We start from the raw sequence: 24794 nt of genomic DNA on the forward strand, positions 1-24794 counted from the left end.
AGGCAGGGCACAGAAGAGGAAGAAGGTGAACAAATGCAATTAAGGTATTCATTATAAACCAAAAAGAAACTGCAACTTCTGGGCAGGAACAGGAGAGGGAAACTAGGAGAAAGCGAAGAAAGGGGGGATTTTGTCCAAAAAGAGAAATATACATATTAACCTGAATTGTGATATGGTAACCCCTCTGTATCACATCTTAATAATAACAAAATTGCACACACACACACACACACACACACACACACACACACACACCCTTAGAGGCACCATCAAGCTCTAGGGCTGGCACAAACAAAAAGCCCACCAGCTTAGAGTCATAGTCAAATGTTGGGGACCGACTGTGGGATCAGTGACCTTGGACCCACACAATTGTGTACACAAGGAAGTAGCTCTTATGATTTTGGGCTGTGTCAATCACTTCTCATTTAACCTGTTTGGGACTTAATAGCTTCTCATTTAACCTATTTGGGACTTGATCGCTTCTCATTTAACCTATTTGTGACTTGATACTGTTTTTACGAATGTAACCCCTGGCAGTTCCCGAGTTTAAAGAAGTGTATTTAAGGTCAGAACTTGAAATAAACTAATAAACTGGGCTGCAGTCTTTACCTGGGCTGCAGACCTCCCAGACCCCATCTGTTTGTCTCTCTTCTATTTTTTCCTAGTCCCTGCCCCCCTATTTCAGGAATCCCAATTTGCTGCCGGCTGGCTCCAGCAGTCAAAGGCATCAGAGGTCTCTATTGGCTACATGCAAATCAGAGCTCTGCCATTTCCTGTCCATGGGATTCCATCTGCACAAGGTTTTCTCATCTGGAGAGGTTGAAGCACCCACCTTACTCAGTTATGAGGTTTAACTGAGTCAAGGCAGGAAAAGACCTTTGTACAGTACCTGGCCTCTGCTTAGTCCTCAAAAAGTTAGCAAAGCAGTGACTACCAAACTCAAGTTTTATATCACTGCCAATTAGGAAAAAAAAAAAAAGAGCTATGCAAAGACTGGGGCTGAGATTAGGAAAAATGAAAACAAACAGAAAAAGGGGTTGCAAAACTCACAGAAAAGGCACAATGAAGTTCAGAGGAACACTAATTTTTCTAGTGTATGTGCTGACAAACTTTTTCAATGAAGAACCAGGAAATGCTGGGTGTCAGTGGCTCACATCTGTAATCCTAGCTACTCAGGAGGCTGAGATCTGAGGATCAAGGTTTGATACTAAGTAGGCAAAAAAGTCTGTTAGATTCCTATCTCAAACTCAACACCAAAAAGGCAAAAGTGGAGATGTGGCTCAAGTGGTAGACTCCTATCCTTGAGTGAAAAAGCTAAAGGACAGTTCCCAGGACCTGAGTTCAAGTCCCAGTACCTGATTTAGGCTTCGGACCACATATATCTCTGTTTCAAGGACCATACTTTGGTAGAGCCCTTGGCAGTCTATAGACAAATGGTAGTCATGTTCCAATACATCTTTTTTTGTTCAGTTATGTTTTTTGCCAGGCCTGGAGTTTGAACTCAGGGCCTGGGCACTGTTCTTGATCCTTCTCAAGGCTAGCACTCTACCACTTGAGCCACAGCATCACTTTTTCTCTGTGTGTGGTACTGAGAAATCAAATCCAGGGCTTAGTGCATGCTAGGCAAGCACTCTACCGCTAGGCCACACTCTCAGCCCCTCCAATACATCTGTATTTATAAAACCAACAGTGGGTCACTGTTGGCCCACAAGTCATAAGTCTGCAGGTCTTTGTCTTGAGTGACTATATCATCTGGTATGCTGCCTCCACACGAATACTTCTAGTAATGGTTGAATTTCTTAAACAACAGGTAGAACTAGGTCCATGAATTTATGACCAGTGCCTCATGGACTGGATGAAGAAATGCTGAAGTTGGAGCTCCTAATTATTTTCACCTTGAAAGTCCTCAATGGTGGTGTTGGCTCTTGGATACACAGCGTCATCGGTGGCTAATTCCTCCAGAACAGAAACATCTGCACAGCTTGGCTTTCTGACATCTAGAGAACAGCAGGCTGAAGACCCTGCGTGGCCTCAGGCACAGATTAGGGCTTCATGCGCTGACTTAGTTTCATTCTGACTTAATATGGCTCCTCTAGACCTCCTCAAATTCTCTGGAGGCCCCAAGCAGCACCAAGATCCCCAGTGCCTGAAACCTTCTTTCGCATCTTTCGACCTGGATTAAGACAGAGCATGAAACTAGCTATCATAAGAATACAACTTCAAAATCCACCATACCTTTTTGTTCTTGTTGGTTATGGGGCTTGTCAGGGCCTAGGTGCTATCCCTGAGCTCTTTCAGTCAAGGCTAGCACCCTACCACTTTCAGCCACAGCCTGCTGGTTTTCTGGTGGTTAACTGGAGATAAGAGTCTCACAGACTTTTATGCCTGGGTTGGCTTTGAACCGAGATCCTCAGATTTCAGCCTGAGTATCTAGGGTTACAGGTGTGAGCCATCCTTCTTATACCTGCCAGCCCAGCTGTTGCACACCTAACATGAGATGGTTTCTCCTGGTTTTTTTTTTGCACTGGCCCTGGGGTTTGATGGGGCCTGTGTGCTATCCCTGAATTGTTTTTTGTTGTTGTTGTTGTTTTTGCTTAAAGCTAGCATTTACCACTTGAGCCACAGCTATTTTAGTAGTTTATTGAAGATAAGAGTCTCACGACTTTCCTGCCTATCTGGCTTTCATCCTCAGATTTCAGCCTTCAGAGTAGCTGAGATTATAGCCACCAGCACCTGGCTTGGGCACATTTTTATGCCACTTCTCTCACCCAAAAGTGCAAAAAAAGTGAGCAGAAATGGAAAGTAACTTAAGAAGTGGAGACTGTGAAAACAAAGCAGCAAATAAATGTTTTTCACCTGCCATCAGGCAAAGGCCAAGGACCTAGCTGTGCAGAACCTGGAGTGGCCAAGTTTCAGATTTGTGATCTTCGTACAGATAGATGTGGTCTTCCAGATTACCAGGACAGATTCGGATGGGTAGCAGATAAGGAGCATTCAGGAATAAGCAGCAGCCTGGCCCCATTCAACCGGATATCTCCAACCAGATAGCTCCTACCACGGACATGTGACAGACTCCACCACATCCTACATCCACCAGAGGGGCTCATAAGAGTCTAACTCATTATATAAGAAAAATAATTACATACCAATGTTCATTGCAGTTTTTTTCAAAATTGCCAAACAGTGGTATCAGCACATGTGACCAACAAAGAATGGATGAAGAAAATACGGCATACACAAGGACATGCCCATGCACACACACACACATACACACACACACACACACACGCTAGAATGTTATATAACCACAAAGAAAAAGGAAATTGTGTTATTTTCAGGAAAGCAGACAGAACAGGAGATCATCATATTGAGTGAAATAAGTCAAGCTCAAAAAGCCAAATATTGCCATGTTTTTGCTTATTTGTGGAATCTAGACTTTAAAGAAAACATACACATAGTTACTTAGATCTATCTATTGATCAATCGATGTATTTACATATATATACATACATACATACATACATAGAATTTGATTGAAACTGTAGGACCATTTAGGGGTAATGAAGCGAAGAAGTAAGATGGAAGAGAATGATGGAGGGCAAATAATATCAAAATATATCACATTTTATTCATGAAGATGACATAGAAAATCTCATTGAAAGCTGTGAAACAATAGAGGGTAGCAGAATGAGAGAGATAGAGAGAAATAGAGCTGATTATTCTGATTAAGATATAATATACAGGACCAGAAGTGTGGCCTAGTGGTAGAGTGCTTGCCTAGGATGCACAAAGCCCAGGGTTTAATTCCTTGGTATCACATACACAGAAAAAGCAGGAAGTGGTGTTGTAGCTCACATGGTAGAGCACTAGCCTTGAGAAAGCTCAAAGGACAATGCCCCGGACCTGAGTTCACATCCTAGGACTGGGGAAAAAAAAAGATACAACAGGGCTGGGAGTTTAGCCTAGTGGTAGAATGCTTGCCTAGCATGCATGAAGGCCCGGGTTCCATTCTTTGGTACTACATACATAGAAAAAAGCAGGGAGTGGTGCTGAGGCTCAAGTGGTAGAGTTCTTGCCTTGAGAAAGTCCAAGGACAGTGCTTAGGCCCTGAGCTCAAGCCCAGGACTGGGGGAAAAAAAAGATACACTATACATACATGAGAAAATTCTTGGTACAATTATACACTGGGGAAAAGATGGACAAGGGAAGAAGTTAAGCTCAGCTGGAGCATGGAGGGTGAATGAAGAGAGTAAATGAGAATAAAGAATGTCAAAGTAGTTTACTTGTGTGGAGGAAAATAAAATGATGAAACCAGCTGACATTTTGTTTTAAAAGGGGAGAGGGGAGAGTGACAGAAAGGACAAGGATGATGGTTCCATTGTATGCATTTATGGCAATGTCATACTGAACCCCCTTTATTGATTAAAAAAATAAACATGTGATATATAGAAGGCAAAAAGAAGCAGCAATGCAATTTAAGTAAAAGTATGGGACTGCCCAGGTGTATGTCACCATTGCAGCTATGTGTACATAATATAGAGGGATGAAAAATCACCACTTTGCTCAGTTCCATACTTACCTGAACTGCTATGATCGGTCCTCCATTCTGATAGAGAAGAGGCCTCATCTTAGGCAGAAGGACTCCCAACCACTTATCCACAGCTTCGAGGTAATCTGGAAAACAAGATCGGGGAGACATGTTCGCATGCTTTCACCTGCAGCTAGGCACTGGTGGCTGCTCACACCTGGCATCCTAGCTACTCAGGAGGCTGAGATCTGAGGATCATGCTTCAAAGCCAAGGCTGGGTAGGAACGTGGGTGAGACTCATCTCCAATGAATCACCAGAAAACTGAAGTGCCACTGTGGCTCAAAGTGGGAGAGCACTAGCCTTGAAAAAAAAAATCTCAGGGACAGTGTCCAGGCCAAGTTCAAGCCTCACAACCAACAAAATAAATGAATGAGTGAATGAATGAGTTCACTATAGCCTCCCACACTGGGATTGGCAGCAAGGACCAAGTTATACCAGATATTCAACAACTACTTTTTAAAGGGGAGCATATACCAGACCAAGGAAAGTATGAAAAATTCTGTCCTGCTGACCTCCTCAGTGGACAAGGCTCACCAGGCCTGTCCTTGCCCTTGGACACAAAGCCAGGAGCACAGGTCACGGCTGCTAAACAAAGAAAAGGCAGATTGAATGCTACGTTCTCCTCTCTATTATTGGAAGGCTTCATTTCTCAAATTAAGTTCTAGTAGCCATGAGAAGTAGATCAAGACTATAATCCTTACTACTTGAGAAGATCAGAGAATGAAGATTTGAGCCCAGCCTAGGCACAAGACTGTTTTCTCAATCCGTGGCTTTGCTATCAGTACATTGGCACAGACCCATCATTTCAGCTACAGGGGAAGCACAATGGCTAGAAAACAAGGTGACATGTGTCTGTCTTCCCAGCTACATAGGAAGCACAAATAAAATTATTGCAGTCCAGGCTGGCCCTGGCACAAAGCAAGATCTTACCTCAAAAATAACCACATGGCTCATACCTGTAATCCTAGATACTCAAGATGGAAATCATGGTTCAAAGCCAGCCTGGACAGCAAAATCTATGAGATTATTATCTCCAATAAACTATAAAAAAAAGTCAGAAGTAGAGGTGTGGCTCAAGTAGCTCAAAAGCATTAGCTATGAACAACAACAAACTCTTAGGGACAGCACCCAGTCCCTGAGTTCAAGCCCCAAGATGAGCACAAAAAATAAATAAAAATAACCAACATAGGCCGGGAGTTTGGCCTAGTGGTATAGTGCTTGCCTAGCATGCACAAAGGCCCGGATTCGATTCCTCGGTTACCACATACATAGAAAAAAGCCAGAGTGGTGCTGAGGCTCAAGTGGTAGAGCTCTAGCCTTGAGAAAATCCAAGGACAGTGCTCAGGCCCTGAGCTCAAGCCCAGGACTGGCAAAAATAAATAAATAAATAACCAACACAAAAAGCAGTTGGTAGAGTGGCTCAATTGGTAGAGCTTCTCCCTAGCAAATGCAAGCAAAGCCCCAAATTCAAACTCTAGTATTTAAAAAGTTAGACTAAATTACATATTTGTACTGACAAAAGGGAATAAGAATTGTTTGTTTTACCAAGTTATCATAAGGACTACAGAGGTTGTACACGTGAGGACACTAGTATGCCAATATACTAAGGTACAATCCAGAAGGATGAAGCAATAAATACTTATTATGTAAATTTACTAGCTTTCCACAGACCAAACTTCATATCAACCACTATTACAACAGTCTCTACCATCCCCAAGAGAAATAGAGCCTTCAGGAAGCTGCAATGCAGTGAAATAGGAACTCTGACTGTTCAGGATTTAGAGCTAAAAATTATCTCTCTCAGTTTAAAAAAGGTAAGTGCCATTAGCTCAGGCTACTCAGCAGGCCCTGGCTGAGATCCTGGTTCAAAGCCAACACAGGCAGGCAAATCCAAAAGACTCTTATCTGCAATGAACCAGCAAAAAGCCAGAAGTAAAGCTATGACTCAAGTGACAGAATGCCAGCCTTGAGTGAAAAAAGCTAAGCAAGAATATCAAGCCCTGAGTTCAAGCCCCAGTACTAGCATAAATGAATGAATGAATGAAACAATAATGCCTTATTTATGTTATCCACCTGACACTCTCTATAAGCTACCAAGAAATCTAGTTATACCTTCCTAGAAATTACACATGGCATTTTGATTATCAAACTATCACAAGCTGTGTAGTATACTGAGTATATAAAAAGAGAAAAGAGCATCAGTAGTTGGCCAACCACAAACAGGGTTCAATGCCAATTCAAAGTATTACCAGGTTATTGGTAAGATCTGGCTAAGAGGTACATGAAGCCTACATGTTCAGTGTCTGATATGGTGCAGTAAAGGGTAATTCACCCTCCCTTCTGCCAAACTTTTTAAAGTAATTGTGCAGTCATCCAGGTTTCAAATTATCTGGTTCATTTTATTAAACTAATTTCACAAATCCTGAGGCTATCGCGGGCTTACCTGGGTCAGAAGAGCGGAGAATAATAGATGGTTTCTGTAATAGCCACACAGGGAATCCTCCCTATGATGAGAAGGAACAAGGGACAAAAGCTGTTATCATGTCATGTTCATGAGAGATGCTTCAAGAAGACTGAAATTACTGTTAGCAGTATAAGCTTAAGAGAAAAGGTATTCCAGCTAGCTGGTTTGTAACTGTTGGGGAACTGGAACATAGGAAAACTAGGATCCTGGTTGCTAATTCAGTGTTTGGAGACTCAGTGTTGGCTTATGTAGATGACTCCAGTTCATTTCTCAGCCACTTGTGAGGAAGAACAGATAAAATCAGCTGCCGTGTGTGTGTGTGTGTGTGTGTGTGTGTGTGTGTGTGTGTGTGTGTGTGTGGCCTGGGCACTCTCCCTTAGCTTTCTGTGTTCAAGGCTAGTGCTTTACCACTTGAGCCATGGCTCTACTTCGGGATCTTTGCTGGCTAATTTGGAGATAAGAGTCTCATGGACAATCCTGGCTTTGAACTGTGATCCTCAGATCTCAGCAGGTTGAGTGGCTAGGATTATGTGTGTGAGCCCCTGCACCTGGCTTTACAGTCATATTTAAACCGCTCTATTTGACTTTGCCCGGGGGGCCTGCTTGCCAGCCCACCACACTCACCATGTCCCACTCGGCACAGATGTAGGGCCCGGGCCTCAGGATTACCAACAGTTCCAGCTTGTGAGCTAGCTTAATAAAATACTCCACATCATGATCTCCAGAAAACTTGTAGTGTTCTGGCTGGGGCTCGTGAAAGTTCCACGGCACATACCTGGGGAGACACACACAGCCTGCTTGCAGATAGCGGCAGGATGGACAAGGGGCCCTCTGAAGAAGGGGAAGGGCTTTGAGGGCTATTACCCAGAACTTGGAAATAAGGTGAAAGGCTGTTTCTTTCCTTTCCATATTGTTCTGGAGATTATTCAAGATGATTACCGAGCCTTCTTTTATTCTCTGGGGGGAAATAAATTGTTTTAACTAGTAAATATTGATTAAAGCAAAGACTTACGGATTCATTTGTACTTGTTATTGCCTGTAGTCAATGACTACATAGTAGACAAATGACTACTGCTGCTGTATAGACAGGACAATTCCAAAAGGAATATCAAATATTGTATATCCACGCGTGCGCAAAAAAAATTATATGTACCTGTATATGCTATAAGAAATGCAAACAGCTTGCTAAACTACGAAGATATATTAGGAAGATATATATATTGCCAGTCGTGGGACTGAGCACTGTCCTTGGACTTTCTCAAAGCTAGAGCTCTACCACTTGAGCCTCAACACCACTTCTGGCTTTTTTCTATATATGTGTACTGAGGAATTGAACCCTGGTCTTCATGCATGCTAGGCAAGCACTCTACCACTAGGCCAAATTCCCAGCCTGGTATATTTATTTTTAAAGATAAAACTTCCTTCCTCTAATCTTAGCTACTCAGGAGGCTGAGATCTGAAGATTGTGGTTCAAAGCCAGCCCGGGCACAAAATCTGTGAGACTCTTATCTCCAATTAACCACCAGAAAACCAGAAGTGGTGTTGGGGATCAAGGGGTAGAGCAATAGTCTTGAGCTGAAAAGCTCAGGTTCAGGGCTCCAGAGTTCAAACTACATGACCAACTAAAAAAAAAAGCTAGCTTTGGCAGGAAAGTCCATGAGACTCTCATCTCCAATTAACCACCAAGTCAGCAGCACCTAAGCTCTGAGTTTAAATGCCACAACTGACAAAAAAAAAAAAGATAAACCTTCACAAGTGATATAGAGCTTACCTCACAAGCAGGAAGCCCTGAGTCCCTGAGTTCAACCACCAGTACACTAACAAAAATAGAAATAAACCTGTAATCCTAGCACTTGTGAGTGGAGGCAGGAAGCCTTCAAGCTTGTGGTCAACCTGAACTACATAGCAAAATCCTGTTAATAAATAAATAAACAAGTCCCTCAACCCATATACATAGACCAATGATTTTTGTCAGGAGTTAGCATGGAGGAGGTAAAAACAGCCAATATTTCCACCAATACCTCTAGTACCTCTAGCTACGTCAGCAAGCAAACACAAATACAGGACCAACCAGTTCTATCTTGAAGATCACTTTGATAACCTTGGCCTGAGTTTTTCTTCCCCAGGGCCATTATTTCAGAGTTCCCTGAAATCTACTTCAGGGTTTCCTGAAATCTATTAGAACTCATGTGTAAACCACATAAGGGTGACTTGGGTTTGCCCTTCTCTTATCCTTAGACCCAGAAGAGCATTGAATCATCTGGGTTTTTGTGTGTTTTTTTCACTTTTGATCTCTGAATCAGTTACTGGTCATCATCATCAGCTCTGCAAAAACCAGAGTGGCCAGCCTCCTCGATATTTCCAGTTAGTCACAGCAGCAGCAAAATAGGAGACAGGGCTGAGAGTTTGGCCTAGTGGTTAAAGTGCTTGCCTAGCATGCATGAAGGCTCAGGTTTGATTCCTTGGAACCACGTACATAGAAAAAGCCAGATCTGGGGCTGTAGCTCAAGTGGTAGAGCTCTAGCTTTGAGAAGCCCAAGGACAGTGCTCAGGCCCTGAGTTCAAGGCCTACGACTGGCAAAATAGATAAATAAAGGAGACAGGGCAATGAGTAGTAGGATGCCTTATAGCCGAGCATATATAGTCATCCCCAGCAAACCAAGGAGGCAAATGGGTTCAGAAATCCATCTAAGCACAAGACTTAAGATGTGTAAGAGCCAAGAAAAGCTATGGCTGCCTACAAACTCCTTTATGCACCAATCCTAGCTGGATCTTTGCCCAAAGCTATGACCTTGGAGGAACTTGAGTTTTACCTGCTGTAAATAGGAGTGTAATGCCTACCTTAGAGAAATGGAATGTAAAGTGCTGTCGTTTGCATTTATTGATTGATTGAATGATTGATTGTACTGGGAATTAAACTCTGGGTTTTGTGGTTTATTCCACTTGAGCCACACCCCCAGCCTTTTAATTGTTATTCAATAAGGTCTCCAGTTTTGATTGGGTAAGCCTCAAGTGGTGATTCTACCACCTGCCTAGCTGGGACACAAGTACTAAAAAGCCCAGTCCCACCTTTACTTTTACCTTTTATTTTTTTTTTCTATTTATGTAATTTTTTTTGCCAGTCCTGGGGCTTGAACTCAGGGCCTGGGCACTGTCCCTGAGCTTCTTTGGCTCAAGGCTAGTATTCTACCATTTGAGCCAAAGCGCCATTTCTGGGTTTTTCTGTTTATTTGGTACTGAGGAATCGAACCCAGGGCTTCATAAATGCTAGGCAAGCACTCTCCCACTAAGCCACATTTCCAACCCCCACCCCTTTACCTTTTCTTTTTTTTTGGCCAGTCCTGGTGCTTAAACTCAAGCCTGAGCATTGTCCTTGGGCTTTCCACAAGGCTAGAGCCCTATTACTTGAGCCATAGCACCACTCTGGGCTTTTTCTATGTATGTGGTACTGGGGAATCCAACCTCAGTCTTTGTGTATGCTAGGCAAACACTCTACCACTAAGGCTACTGCCCTACCCCTGGGACAAACCTCAGCCCCACTTCCCATTTTGTACAGCTTAACTGGAGATAAGAGTCTCACGTTCTTTAGTGCCCAGGGCTGGCTTTGAACAGCAATTCTCAGATCTCAGCATCCAAAGTAGCTAGGATTACAGGTGTGTGCCAACACACCCGGCCACATTTACCTTTCAAAGCTGGTATTTCATGATTTCCAGAGACAAAACTCAAGGCTGGAAAAAGGAGCAAATTATCTGAATGCAATTATCTGAATCCAATCCAGTTTATAACAACCACCTCCCAGAGGGCCACAGGGAAGTGGCCTTCCTCCATTCCTTAGCAATTAAACAGCTGCTCTGAATAATGCAGCTGTATCCTCTTTCAAGGCCTTCAGACCCCAGTGGACACTGAGTATCTCTTACTTACGTCTGGATGGCATTCAGCCCAGCCATCTTCATCTTCAGCAGCCGGTCCATCCAGTAGAAGCGAGGCACTCGGAAGTAATGGATGCTTCCGGAGATGTAGCGGAATGGCTTGCCATCCTTGAGGAAGCGGTCCTGGCTGTAGTCTAGCACAAACGTCCGGGAGGTATTCTACAAAGCAAGGATGGGGTCAGAGGGGAATTTCCATCCTCTTCATTGCTCCAGGTGATTCCCTGCCTGTTCTACCCCCACCATGAATGCTTGACTTTCTGGTCTAACAAACAAACACTACCATAGTAAGCCAGGACCACTGTGTGTGAACGCAGACAACTGAGTCACCAGGGCAATCTGAATGCAGGATTCCATAGGTCTAAGCCCTCAGAGAGCAGCACTGGTCAAAGTGAGTTCAAAACCACAGTCCATCATGCAGCTCATGGAGCTTGAGAACAAAAATCACACAGGCCTGGGCATTTAGATGAGCTCAATATTAGGGTCAGTGGGATCACCAGAACCCATTCAGAAAATTCTCATACAGATCAAAAAGACACGCAAGAAAAGCTCCATCTGTAGCTGCTGCTCTGAGCCCCATACGAACCTGGCCACATTTTCTCTCTATTCCTACATCTCATTCCTAACTATCCAATCCTGGATCCAGTACCCAGGAGACCACAGGATTTTTTTTTTTTTTTTTTTTTTTTTTTTGCCAATCCCAGGGCATGAACTCAGGGCCTGAGCACTGTCCTTAAGCTTTCTCAAAGTTACAGCTCAACCACTTCAGCCACAGCACCACTTCCAGCCTTTTCTATGTATGTGGGTTCAAGAAATCAAACCCAGGTCTTTGTGTATGCGAGGCAAGCACTCTGCCCCTAGGCCAAACTCCCGGCCTGAGTAAAGAAATTTCAAGGCAACATTTCCCCTCCCCATGTTATAGGCTATAATCAAATTTGTGAGTAATGAAGGCTGTGATAACATCCTTTGGGAAAAAAAAGAGAAAAGCATCAAGTTTTACTTTATGAAACTTTTGTTGCATATATGTATATAGTTACACTGCTTGCATATCTCCGTTGGGTTGGAATGTAAGATGAGAAACATCATTTGGGGATCATCTAGGCTATGACACAGAAGAGACAGAGGCTGGTGCAACACTGCACCCAGGTGGAGGAAAAAGGTAACAACAGGCAGCAGGTGTCCACACAATCCAGTACAAGAAACCATGTGACCAGTGTTCTCCAACCCAAAGGTCACAGTACTAGCCACAGCAGCAGCACTGTCAGTCCATGGTAGGCAATCCACTGGGTGTTACGCTTGAAACCATATAGTAAAACACTGTGAGTACTAGATCACATGTGGCCCTGAAATCCAACTGGAGAATGGAAGGCAAACAATTCAAGGCAGATGGATTACATGCAATAAAAGCTAACTCAAGAGGTCGGGAGTTTGGCCTAGTGGTAGAGTGCTTGCCTAGCTAGTACCACATACATAGAAAAAAGCCAGAAGTGGTGTTGAGGCTCAAGTGGTAGAGCTCTAGCCTTGAGAAAGTCCAAGGACAGTGCTCAGGCCCTGAGCTCAAGCCCAAGACTGGCAAAAAAAAAAAAAAAGCTAACTGAAAATAAAATAATTTTTTGTATATTGGTATTAGGCCTTCAGCTTTTAATCACTGGTGCTTTCATTCAAGACTGGGATTCTACCACTCAAGCCAGGTCTCTAGTTCTGACTTTTTGTTGATGTGTTGGAAATAAAATGTTTTTTGAATGTATGTCTGGCCTGGCTTCACTGGTCCTCAGATCTCAAGACTCCTGAGTCGGTAAGATTTCAGGTATGCACCACTGGCACCTGTTTTTTGCTTGTTTGTTTTGAGACAAGGTCTCACTCATCCTATACCTGGTCTGAAACTTTTTTTAAATTTTTTTTTTGCAACAGTCCTAGCTGATAGGGGAGAAGGACACAGAGACAGACAGAAAGACAGCTGAGGGCTGATGGCTCACACTTGTAATCTGAGGTACTCACGATGCTGAGAGCTGAGTCTATGAGACTTTTATCTCCCAATTAATATCAGAAAAAGCTGGAAATGGTGCTGTGGCTCAAATGGCAGCCGTGAGCAGAAAAAGAAACCAAGTGAGATTACAAGACCCTGAGTTCAAGCCCAGTAATAGCTAAAAACAGTGAGTTAAACATAAGATGTGAGATGTTCTAAAGTTCAGTGATGCAGTTGCTCCACAAAGCAGTGGTATTGTAGCAGTAATATCAAAAGAAGATTACTAGAAAATGAAGCATTTAACAACAACCTAATAAAGTGTTTTGAAAACAAAACAAACATTCACTTTAAGAAAAATCTGAGCTAAGAGTCTCATGGACTTTTGTACCCGGACTGGCTTTGAACCTTGAGCTTCAGTTTCTCAGCCTCCTGAGTAGCTAAGATTACAGGTGTAAGCCATGGGCATCCAGCTTGTAAAACCCTTATTTCCAATTAACTACCAGAAAACCAGAAGTGGAGCTGTTGCTCAAAGTGGTAGAGCACTAACCTTGAATGAAAAAGCTCAGGGATAGCATACAGGCCCTGAGTTCAAACCCCACAGTCAACAAAAACGAAAACTGATGTCACCTGGAACATCAACCGTGTGCAGTAGTGATATACAGACACACATAAGCTCAGCATACTTGGTTCTGCAGTCTCTCCTCAAACTCATACATCAGATCTTTGCTGCCTTCCTGTCCCTACACCAGAAGGACCTGCTGGGCAGAGTCCAGGGTTGCTGGGGTACAGGGCTCTAGGTGCAACCCTCAGTCACTGGGGGACATGAAGGACATGTCACTATATTTTCCTGTCTTTTCAGGAAAGTTTTGGCAGAATCATCTCGGTTGTCTACAGTGACTGCTATGTCACACAGGTTTATTATAGAGGCTTTTCCTTCTTTTCACCTCTTATGTTCTTGGATGCTTTTATAAGCCTCCTGGCAGCTAAAACTACATTTCTTATTTTTTTCGAGAGGAACCCAGAAAGGCCCTAAGCTGTGATGGCACAAAAACAAATCCCTCACTTATGCTGGGCTGAGAGGAGGTCCAGGCAGGACGGGAGAGGTGCCAACAGCTCTTTGGTCATTGCTAATTCCTAAGGATCATGAACTCCTAAGGATCATGGCTGGCTTCTGTCAACACAAGTGGAAGCTTTCAAGAGACAGACTGACAGGCCTAGGTCAGCCATTCACTCCAGGCAGTCTGTGACTAGCAGCATAATGTTTAGAGATTCTCATCTATCATAACAGAAAGGCCACAAAATTAGCCATAGAAGGACAATGAGAATTGTTCTTAAGGGCCTAAAATAGACAGCTGCAAGTAGGAAGTTGCTAGCAGGATGGCCTTTCTCATGACTCCCACGCTATCTTGATGAAGGTTCCCAGTCCCTTGGTTTATGGGCTGGCTCCATAGAATCTAGACACGATACTGGCCTGTAGGAAAGGAAGATGTCAGGACTTCCCTGGACTCTGAAGAAGGCATGGGAGGGTTCAACAGATTAGCAATGTAAAAAATGGTAAACAGAGACCCACCATCTGATTATTCACCCCAGGAAAGCTCTGAGAATGTTTCCTTCAGTAAGGCATGTGTTCATGAGGGCACCTTTGTGGGTCTCTGGTTATCACTGGGGATGAGGGCATCTTTGCTTTACCCATTAAAGCTGGTCAACACAATTATTAAGAAGACCTGGCGGCAGCCAATAGTAATCTTACAGAATGGCTCATAAAAACAAAGCATGGTGAGATGGTCAGGCAATTGGTAAAGCTGCTGCTTAGTGTGTTTGACAAGACAAAAAAAAAAAAAAAAGCTAAGTAGTGGTGGCAAACATCTAGAATCTCCCAGCTACTCAGGAGACTGAGATCTGAGGATCGCAGTTCAAAGTCAGCCTATGCAGGAAACTCTATGAGACCCCTCATCGCCAATGAACCACTAAAAAGCCAGGAGTGTAGTTGTGGAAGCCAAGCTAGAGTGTGAGGCTCTGAGTTCAAGACCTTAATACCAGCTGAATGAATGCCTGAACACTTGTGAATATAAGGCTGATGTCAGCTACTGCCATGGAAAACTGTGATGCTTTTATCCAGTTCTGGCTTTGGACCAACTCTGACACAGCCAACTGGATGAGAAGGTTCCTGCAATGCTCCTGTAACTACACAGTGGATATTCCACAATCCCTAAGTCCCCCAGACATAGGATACCTGTGTCCTAAAAGGCATTCCAGATTTTCTGAAGGCTACTGGTTATAAGCAGGGTCTAATGCCAGAGCTGTGAGATTCCATCATTCTACTGCTCTTACAGTGGCCGGGGGATTATGGAGTCTTGACCCAAGTCCTTCATACAGCAAATCTAAGTCAGAGAACTCACCCTGTGATTGTTTCCCTGGCCCTGAGTACAAATTGGGATAGTTTTAATTAACAGCCAGCAGGATCCTGTGTGGTATAAGAGCCTTCATGGATCAAATGGTAGTTTCTAAAACTTCTTGTTCTCATCTTCTCACCCCAAATCAATCTGAAGCAAGAGCCCACTCTGGAAATGGCAGCCGTTACTGTGTCTCTCAGTAAAATATTTAAAGGTCATTCCCATTCTATCTCCGTTCAATAGGTGTGTGCTCCTGTAAATGACAAATAGCGGGAGATGCAAGTAGGCAACTTGATTAGCCAAGTACAGTGCTGGTGGCAGCAACCTTGGTTAATGTGCAGTTGTTATGGAACAATTGAGATTGATAATTCCATGTGTAGCACTTGCTCTGCTGCAAATGTTCTAATCTTGTTACAATCCTATGGCTAAAAAACGTCAAAAGCAGTTTGATAAAAAGCAGGACAGCCATGTCCTCATTCTCTCTTGCCTCAAGGCTATGCTTGCTGCCCAACTCTACACATGACTGGCTCTGTGTCTTAGGACATTGGTGGACTGTCTTGCTTGTTCAATGACACAGGACACTACATTATTTAGCTCAGGGACCTCATCTAGGGTACAGTTGGCACAGCCAACGGAACAAGGATAATCTACCTGATGAATTCAAAGTGATGGGGTTAGAGGCGTGGCTCAGTTGGTAAAGCACTAGCCAATGAGCAAAAGCATCAGGTCCAAGATAGAGCCCTGGTTTTGAACAACAACAAAAAATGAATTCCAAGTTCTCACCTAAGAAGATTCAACCTGAAGAGTCAGCGTCATTTTGAACTTGCTGAGCTGCAGCACCACTGACAGAAGAGATCAAGCAATGGGGTAGGCCGCTGGGTACGAGTGCCTCACACCTGTGATCCTAGCTACTCAGGAGGCTGAGTTCTGAGGATCATGGTTCAAAGCCAGCCCAGGCAGGACAGTCCATGAAAATCTCATTTCCAATTACCCACCTAAAAACCAGAAGTGGAACTGTGGCTAAAAGTGGTACTAGCCTTGAGCAAAAGACACTTAGGGACAGCACCCAGGCCCTGAGTTCAAACCCCATGAATGACAAAACAGAAAGAGGGGATAGGAGCTGAATGCTGGTACCTGTAATCCTAGCTATTCAGGAGGCTGAGATCTGAGGATCGTGGTTCAAAGCCAGCTCAGGCAGGGAAGTCCATGAGACTCTTTTCTCCAATCAACCACCAGAAAACTGGAAGTGGTGCTGTGGCTCAAGTGGTAGAGTGCCAGCCTTGAGCTGAAAGTTCAGGGACAGTGCCCAGGCCCATAGAGTTCAAACCCCACTACCCACAAAAAATTTTTAAAGGTGGGGGGAGGGGATTGGGAGAGTAGAAGAAAGAAAAGGTTGGGGAAGAAAGCTGCCTTCAGAGATTTAATTATTATTATTATTACACATAAAACACATATAGCCCAAATTTCCCGTATGTGCAGATTCTGTCTGTGTATGTGTGCATTGGTACTGGCGATTAAATTAAGGGCCTCATGCTCTCATTTGGCTTTTTCTGCTCAAGGCTGGTGCTCTCCCACTTGAACCATACCTCCATCTCTGACTTTTTGCTGGTTAACTGGAAATTGAGTCTCAAGAACTTTTCTACCTCGGCTAGCTTTGAACCACAAACCTCAGATCCCAACCTCCTAAGTAGCCAAGTTGAGTAACCAGAGACTGACAAATTCTCTCTCTTCTAAGTGAATTAGCACTAGAATGGAATGTTGAAGAAAGATAATTTTATTTCACACTTGCAGGGGCATGGAAGCATTATTACTTACAAGGCATGAGGTCATAGGAAACACTCAAATCAAAAAGGAATTCCAAACAAAACAAAACTCATACCTTTTCAGAGCCCTCAGAATACAATCCTGGAAACAAAAACAGTAACAGAAATGAAACATCCTTGAACCATAATATACATCAAGGACCTAATACTGACCAGTATAATTTTTAAAATATTTATTTCAGTGGTAAATAAGCATTTTGTAAAAAGAAAAAAAACATTAAACATACCATAATATTCATATCACCAGGTAACATGAACAACCCCAACTTTCCTGACTCCCAGGAATAAAAAGTATTTGTATTTATATTGCTTATGTACATTTCTTGAGTCTCATAAGAAATCATAGCAGCTCAGTGATATCAGATCACAGGTCATGGAGACAGCTGGTCTTCAGATGGTGCAAGAAAACTCTGGAAGCTAGCTACTCCCATGAGTTTCCACCCCCAGCCTCCTACACAGCCTTTCAACTCATCTCAGAGACCAAAATCCTGGGTAATTCCTGGCATCAGCTATTCACCTGCTGGGTGGCAGAGGTCCAACCCTTCCTCACTAGCTTCCAAAGGCTAGGAGACAGGAAGGAGTGAAGGAGGGTTGTAAACCATGGGCTTCTCAATCCCCTCAGTCCATAGAACAACAAAAACGGAAAGAAATACTGGAGTAACATTTCTGGTGACTCTAGGGAGGTTTGGTCATACCCAAGCTAAGAGACTGTTGTGGACACACCATTATTTGGAATAGACTGGAGAAATGACCCAGTTGATCGCTGTGGCCATCCCCTCAAACAGTGAGGGCCAAGTTGGTGATGGGCTCTGGCTTACAGTCTACGCGCATTCACTTATGCATACTCGTCTCTTGCCAAACATATTGTTCCTCTATCCCAAAAATCTGTAAATAGGAAAGATGAATTCCAACAGAAGAGGAAGGAAAATGGCAGAGTGACAGGGAAGTAGGGAGAGGAGGAGTGAAGGGGATGCAGACAAGTTGAGTAGTTCTGTACTGCACTCATGTACCTTCACAAATTCAATTACCTCAAAATACAAGTTTTAAAAAGATGATTTTTTAAAAATTGTTTGTCCACCTGGGGCTTGGACTCTGGGCCTGGGTGCCGTCTCTGAGCTTCTTTTGCTCACAGCTAGGACTCTACCACGTGAACCACTTGCCACTTCTGTTTTTTGCTAAGTAGTTTTTATTGGAGAATCTCGCAGACATTGCTGCTGGGGCTGGTTTTGAACCACAATCCTCAGATCTCAGCCTCCTGAGTAGCTAGGATTACAGGCATGAGCCACTAGTACCTTGCTTGAAACATCTTTTGAGACAGAATCTTGCTATGCAGCCAGCCTGCTTCAGCTTCCTGAATGTTGAGATTATAGGCATGAAACCGCCATGCCCAACTAAAACAATTCTTAACAAATAAAACCAGAGTGTACAAATGCAGCAGTGGTACTCACTAGACACTATGTTGAAAATGAACTAAACAACTTATGGGTGGGACTAGAGGAAAAAACTGGGAGTGGAGGTTATGTGTGGGGTGACACTGTCTAAAAAGAAATCTACTTATTACCTGACTTACATAACTGTAAACCCTCTGTACATCACCTTCTTGACAACAATAAAAATTAAAGAAAACAAAAGCAAACAGATCTAACTTACCACACAGGCAAAGATTTAGTTCAAGTGAATTTGAAGTACTAATTTGACTGTCTTTAGAAAAGTACAGCATAAAGTACAGAGAGAGGGAAAAAAATCAACTGTATCCAATAGATTCCATTTTGGTAACAATAGCAGTGTTATGGTTTAGAATCTAGTATCATACAGAGTAGGATAAAGTAATTGTATAAGGTTACTAGAAACATTCCCAGTGTAGGACTGGAATGTGGCTTAGTGACAAATGCTTGCCTAGCATGCATGAAGCCCTGGGTTCAATTCCTTAGTACCACATAAACAGAAAAAGCCAGAAGTGGTGCTATGGCTCAAGTGGCAGAATGCTAGCCTTGAGCACAAGAGGTTCAGGGGCAGTGCCCAGGCCCTGAGTTCAAACCTCAGGACTGACTGGCAAAATACATAAATAAAAACATAAAAAGATTCTTAAAAATTCAGGGTAAAAGTCAAACATTAAAAAAAAAAAATTACAGAGCCAGACACCAGTGGCTCATACCTATAACCCTAGCTACAGGCTAGAGATCTGAGAATTAAACTTCAAAGCCTGCCCAGGCAGACAAATCTAACACTTTTTTGGTTGGTTGTGGGATCTGAACTCTGGGCCTGGGCATTGTCCCTGAGCTTTTCAGCTCAAGACAACTGCCCTACCTTTTGAGTCACAGTGTCACTTCCAAATCTGTAACACTTTTAACTCCAAATAACTAGCAAAAAGTCAGAAGTTCAAAGCCAGTATGGGCAAGAAGGTCCATGAGACACATACTCTCTCTCTCTCCCTCTCTCTCTCTCTTTTTTGACCATCCTGGGGCTCAAAATTAGGGCCTGAGCATAGTCCTTGGGCTTTCCTCAAGGCTTACGCTCTAACATGTGATCCAGAGCAATACTTCTGGCTTTTTCTATGTATGTGGTACCAAGGAACAGAACCTGGGTCTTCATGCATGCTAGGCAAGCACTATACCACTAGGCCAAACTCCTGGCTCCAAGACTCTTGTCTCTAATAATCTACCCAAAATGCCAGTAGAGCTGTGAATTGAACAAAAAACAGCTCAAAGACAGTACTCAGGCCCTGAATTCAAGCCCTATGACTAACAAAGGGAAAAAAAAAAAGAAAAGAAACTGCAGGCCAATATCTCTGATGAGTAGTGAGGCAAAAATCACCAATAAGCTGGGAGTTTGTGTCTCACCACTATAATCCTAGCTACTCAGGAGGCTGAGAACTGAGAATCACAGTTTCAAGTCAGCTCAGTTAAGAAAGTCCAAAAGAGTCCTATCTCTAATTAAGCACCAAAAAGCTAGACGTGAAGCTGTGGCTCAAGTGATAGAGAGCTAGCCTTGAACAAAAATGTTCAGGGACAGCACCTAGGCCCTGAGTTCAAACCCCACTACTAACACATACAAACACACATACACAAAACAAGAAAAGGAAAAAGCAAAAGGAAAAAAGGGCTGCGAGATTGGCCTAGTGGTAGAGTGCTTGCCTAGCATGCACCAAGACCCAGGTTTGACTCCTCGGTACCACATACACTGAAAAAGATGGAAGTGGTGCTGTGGCTCAAGTGGGAGAGCTCTAGCCTTGAGAAGGCCCAAGGACAGTGCTCAGGCCCTTTTCTCAAGACCCAGGACTGAAAAAACAAAAAATAACAACAACAAAAACAAACAAACAAACCTACAAAAAAGAAAAAAATCATGTACAAAAATACCTGAAAGCTGAACTGAACATATTAAAAAGTATTATATATCATCACCACGTGGGGGTTATTCCTGGAATATAACATAAGAAAATTAATTCATCTGAGAGACAGCCAGGGAAGGGGAGTGCCATTGTCAAAAAAAAAAGGAGGGGGTGGGCAGGAGTTTAGCCTAGGGGTAGAGTGCCTGCCTAGCATGTACAAAGACCTGGGTTCAATTCCTCAGTACCACATGCATAGAAAAGCCAGAAGTGGTACTGTGGCCCAAGTGGCAGAGTGATAGCCTTGAGGAAAAAGCCCAAGAACAGTGCTCACACCCTGAGTTCAAGCCCCAGGACTGGCCAAAAAAAAAAAAAAAGAAAAGAAAAAAAGAAAAAAAAAGTACTCTTTACCTGACTTATGTAACTGTAATCCCACTGCTCATGATTTTTACAATAATTTAAAAAATAAAAAAACAGAAAACCAACCCATGTGCTGCACCATAGTAATAGCACAGAAGGCAAAAATCACATAGTTACCCATCTGAGGCCAAAAGAGCAAAACCCAACCTCTTTTCTGACAAACTAAGAAGAGAAAGAAGCCACCTAAACAGAATGAAGGCCAGCTATGCAAAGCTCACAGCTAGTGTTTTCTCAGTGGTAAAAGCAGGCAATCCTTTCCTCTAAGATTAGGAATGAGGCAAGGACAGCTGCTCTTGTCACTTATACTCAAAATAGTAACTAGGGGTAGGGAAGTATTCAAACTAGAAAGGGGAAAAGTAAAACTGTTTAAAGATGATGTGGTCTTACATACACATAAAAATTTATAAAGGTTCTACAAAAAGAAACTGTTACAATAAATGAATTCAGCAAAGTCACATGATACAAAATCACCACATACACTAACAATCCACAAAGGAAATGAAAACAAATCCACATACAAAAGCATTAGAAAGTATAAAATGAGTTTGGTGGCTTATGCCTGTAACTCAAGCTACTCAAGACAGCTGGGATTGGAGGATCGAGGTTTGAAGAGGTTTGAAAAGTCGGTGAGACTCTCATCTCCAAATAACCAGCAAAAAGCTGGTAGCTCAAGTGACATAGCACCAGCCTAGAGCAAAAACAGAAAGAGCACAAAGCTCTTACATGAGTATGCATGAGTACACATGGACACACACATACAAAGAAATAAAATATTTAGGAATAAATCTAACCAAGGAGACAAAAACCTTATAAAATAAAAACTATAATACTACTTCAGTTATGCCATCAAAATGGACTAACAACAGGTAGCTCACATCTGTAATCCTAGTTACTTAGTAGGCTGAGATCTGAGAATGGTGATTCAAAGCCAGCCCAGGAAATAAAGCTCATGAAAAGCTTATCTCCAATTAACCAAAAACTGGAAGTGGTGCTGTAGAGCACTCTAGCCTTGAGCAAAAGAGCTCAAGGGACAGTGCTCAGACCTAGAGTTCACAGTCCTACCACCAACCAAAAACTCTATAGGTTGTTACCTACAGAGACAGCACAATACCTACTAAAATCCCCAGGCATCTTTTTTCTAAAAATTCATATGGAATCTCAAAGTCAAAAAAATAAAAATATTACTGAAAAAGAACAAAAGCCAAATATTCATATTTACTAATTTCAACACATATTACATAGTTTACTGTAAACAAAAGTGTGGCAATAGCATACCGATAAACAGACGAATGAAAGAGAACAGAAAGCCCATGTACATACATGGTCAAATGATTTTCAACAAAGATGTCAAAACCACACCAAGGAGAAAGGATAGTCTCTTCAACAAAGTGTAGAGATTGACCAGGAGCGTGGCCTAGTGGTAGAGGGCTTGCCTAGCATTCACAAAGTCCCAGGTTTGATTCCTCAGTACCACATACACAGAAAAAAAAAAAAAAAAAAAGCCAGAGGTGGTGCTGTGGCTCAACTGGTACAGCACGAGCCTTAAGAAAACCCAAGGGCAGTGCCAAGGACCTGAGTTCAAGCCCCAGGACTGGCAAAGAAAGAAAGAAAGAAAGAAAGAAAGAAAGAAAGAAAGAAAGAAAGAAAGAAAGAAAGAAAGAAAGAAAGAAAGAAAGGAAGGAAGGAAAAGAAAAGAAAAGAAAAGAAAAGAAGGAAGAAATGTGCCTCAAGCAATAAGAGTGTTGGGCTTGAGGAAAAAAAGGGTACAAGAGCATACCTTGGCCCTGAATTCAAACCCCAGTACTGGCACACACAAAAAAAGAGCTGGAGAGAGAGGCAAAGGCTATCTCATAGGGAACTACTCACCAGAGTATACTGGACAGCAGTGGAGATCTTTCCACTGCTCAGTCAGGGAACATCAGCCAAGCATGAGAAGGTTTGTACTACACACTGCATATACCCATTTCCTTTCTGCTAATAAAAAAACATCTGCTTACGCAGACTGTGGATGAAGGGTACACAGACCAAAAAACCATGACCTCTAAGAGGAAGAGGAGAAACAAGGATGCAAGAAACTGATGGGAAAGATCCAGAGATCAAGAAACTACTAGATTAAAGTCTGGCCCTAGGGCTCCTATCTATAATCCTAGTTATTCAAGAGGCTGAAATCTGAGGAGCATGGCTCAAAGCCAGCCCAGACAAGAAAGTCTGAGACTTTTATCTCCAATTAACTATCAGAAAACTACAAGTACTAAGCTGAGCACCTGTAATCCTAACTACTGAAAGGCTCAGATCTGAGGAATGGGGTTCAAAGCCAAGCCAGGCAGAAAAGTACCCTTGAGACTCTTTTATCTCCAATCAACTACTCAAAAACCAGAAGTGGAGCTGGAGCTCAAAGTAGTAGAGCACTAACATGAGCAGAAAATCACAGGAACCGTGTCCAGGCCTTGAGTTCAATCCCCATGACCAAAAACAAACAAAAAACTAGTAAAGTAATAGGAACAGCAACTAAACCACCACCTGGAAGCAGCACCAAAAGGTAGGAGAGAAATGGCACCAACTGGTCAAAAAATAAAACACATAAGAACTGAAAGGGTGCATAAGAATGAACCCCAAATGGGGTTGAATCACAGGGGTAGCAAGCTGGTAGGGGTAGCTGGTGGGAGGCAGGCACTGAATGCTTTAGATATACCCGTCCTAGAACCCCAGCATTTCCATAAGGCCTCTGCAGGAGACCTTCCCGCAAACAGAAGGCACCTCCCAGTTCATTGAGCACCAGTACTAGGTGCCATGCTGTACCTTCACATCTCCCTAGAAACTCTGACCACTAGGTCCAGAGGAGCTCATCGCCAGGCCTCTGTGTGTTGAAAACCTGAGGTAACACTGAGTGCTAAGAGCTTATGCTGGGCCACACAGAACTCAACCATCATCTCAGAACACAGTTCTATGGTTGATAACAATAAGTTACTTTAAGATTCACTAAAACCGAGGCTGTGAGGTCAGCTCACTGGCGGAGGCAGTCCCCTTGCTGAGCAGCAGAGTGAGCCCCTGTGGTCAGAGTCTGTGTACCTAGCCACGAAGACTTCTAACCCCAAGCCGAAAGATTACCCAGCAAGACGTCAATGCTGGGCACAGGACCTCTTACTTCTCAGTGGAGGCTCAAGGGTATCCCAAGGTCAAAGTCTCCCTACCTTCAGGCAAGGACCATGCTAACAAGTTCCTCCTCTAGAGGATAAGCTCTGATATTTGACATCATACCAGAGGCCCAAGCAAGGCCCTACCTTAAAAGATCAGAGCCCAAGTGCCACCCTCTGGGGCCCAACAGGAAAGCTGGAATTTGCCTAGTAGTTAGCGTTATGCAGCATTCCACAGCTAGGGCTGGAGAAGGAGGAAGTAGAGCTGACACAGCCCACACAAGCTGCAACTTCACGGTACACAAAACCTGTGCTTCCCACAAAAAAAGTCAGATTCAAAGCTGAAGGCTGGAGGCGCTCTGGTTTCCTGACTTCTTCAAATGTAACAGCCAGGGCCAGGAGTTTGGCCTAGTGGTAGAGTGCTTGCCTAGCATGCACGAAGACCTGGGTTTGATTCCTAGATACCACATACATAGAAAAAAGCCAGAAGTGGTGCTTTAGCTCAAGTGGTAGAGCTCTGGCCTTGAGAAAGTCCAAGATCAAGCCCAGGACTGGCAAAAAAATAAATAAATAAAAAGTAACAGCCAGCCAACACTGAACAGGCCATTCCCTCACAGGCCTGCCTCCTGCTAGGTAGGAGAAGAATGAAATTAGCCTCAAGCAATCACTGTGAAGGAATATCAAGCTCAATGGTTCTGCTGGTCTTCTTTTTATACTTACTTGCATGAGACTCTGAGAATTTATAAAGCTACTT

The 24794-nt window shown here is 43.1% G+C and overlaps 1 protein-coding gene across 1 annotated transcript in view; it reads right to left on the reverse strand.

Annotated features, from left to right (window-relative positions):
- Glb1 (galactosidase beta 1) overlaps positions 1–24794 on the reverse strand; it is a 97419-nt gene that overhangs the window by 67658 nt on the left and 4967 nt on the right. Inside the window, exons 2-5 of the mRNA XM_090351810.1 lie at positions 10975–11141; positions 7678–7828; positions 7033–7093; positions 4580–4674 (exon numbers count right to left, since the gene is read on the reverse strand). Of these exons, the coding sequence (XP_090207936.1) occupies positions 4580–4674; positions 7033–7093; positions 7678–7828; positions 10975–11141 (474 nt within the window). The remainder of the gene's footprint in view (positions 1–4579; positions 4675–7032; positions 7094–7677; positions 7829–10974; positions 11142–24794) is intronic.

The sequence above is a fragment of the Megascapheus bottae genome, chromosome 18, assembly GCF_031878675.1.
Source record: "Megascapheus bottae isolate mThoBot1 chromosome 18, mThoBot2.hap1, whole genome shotgun sequence".
In the NCBI taxonomy this organism is placed as follows: Eukaryota; Metazoa; Chordata; class Mammalia; order Rodentia; family Geomyidae; genus Megascapheus; species Megascapheus bottae.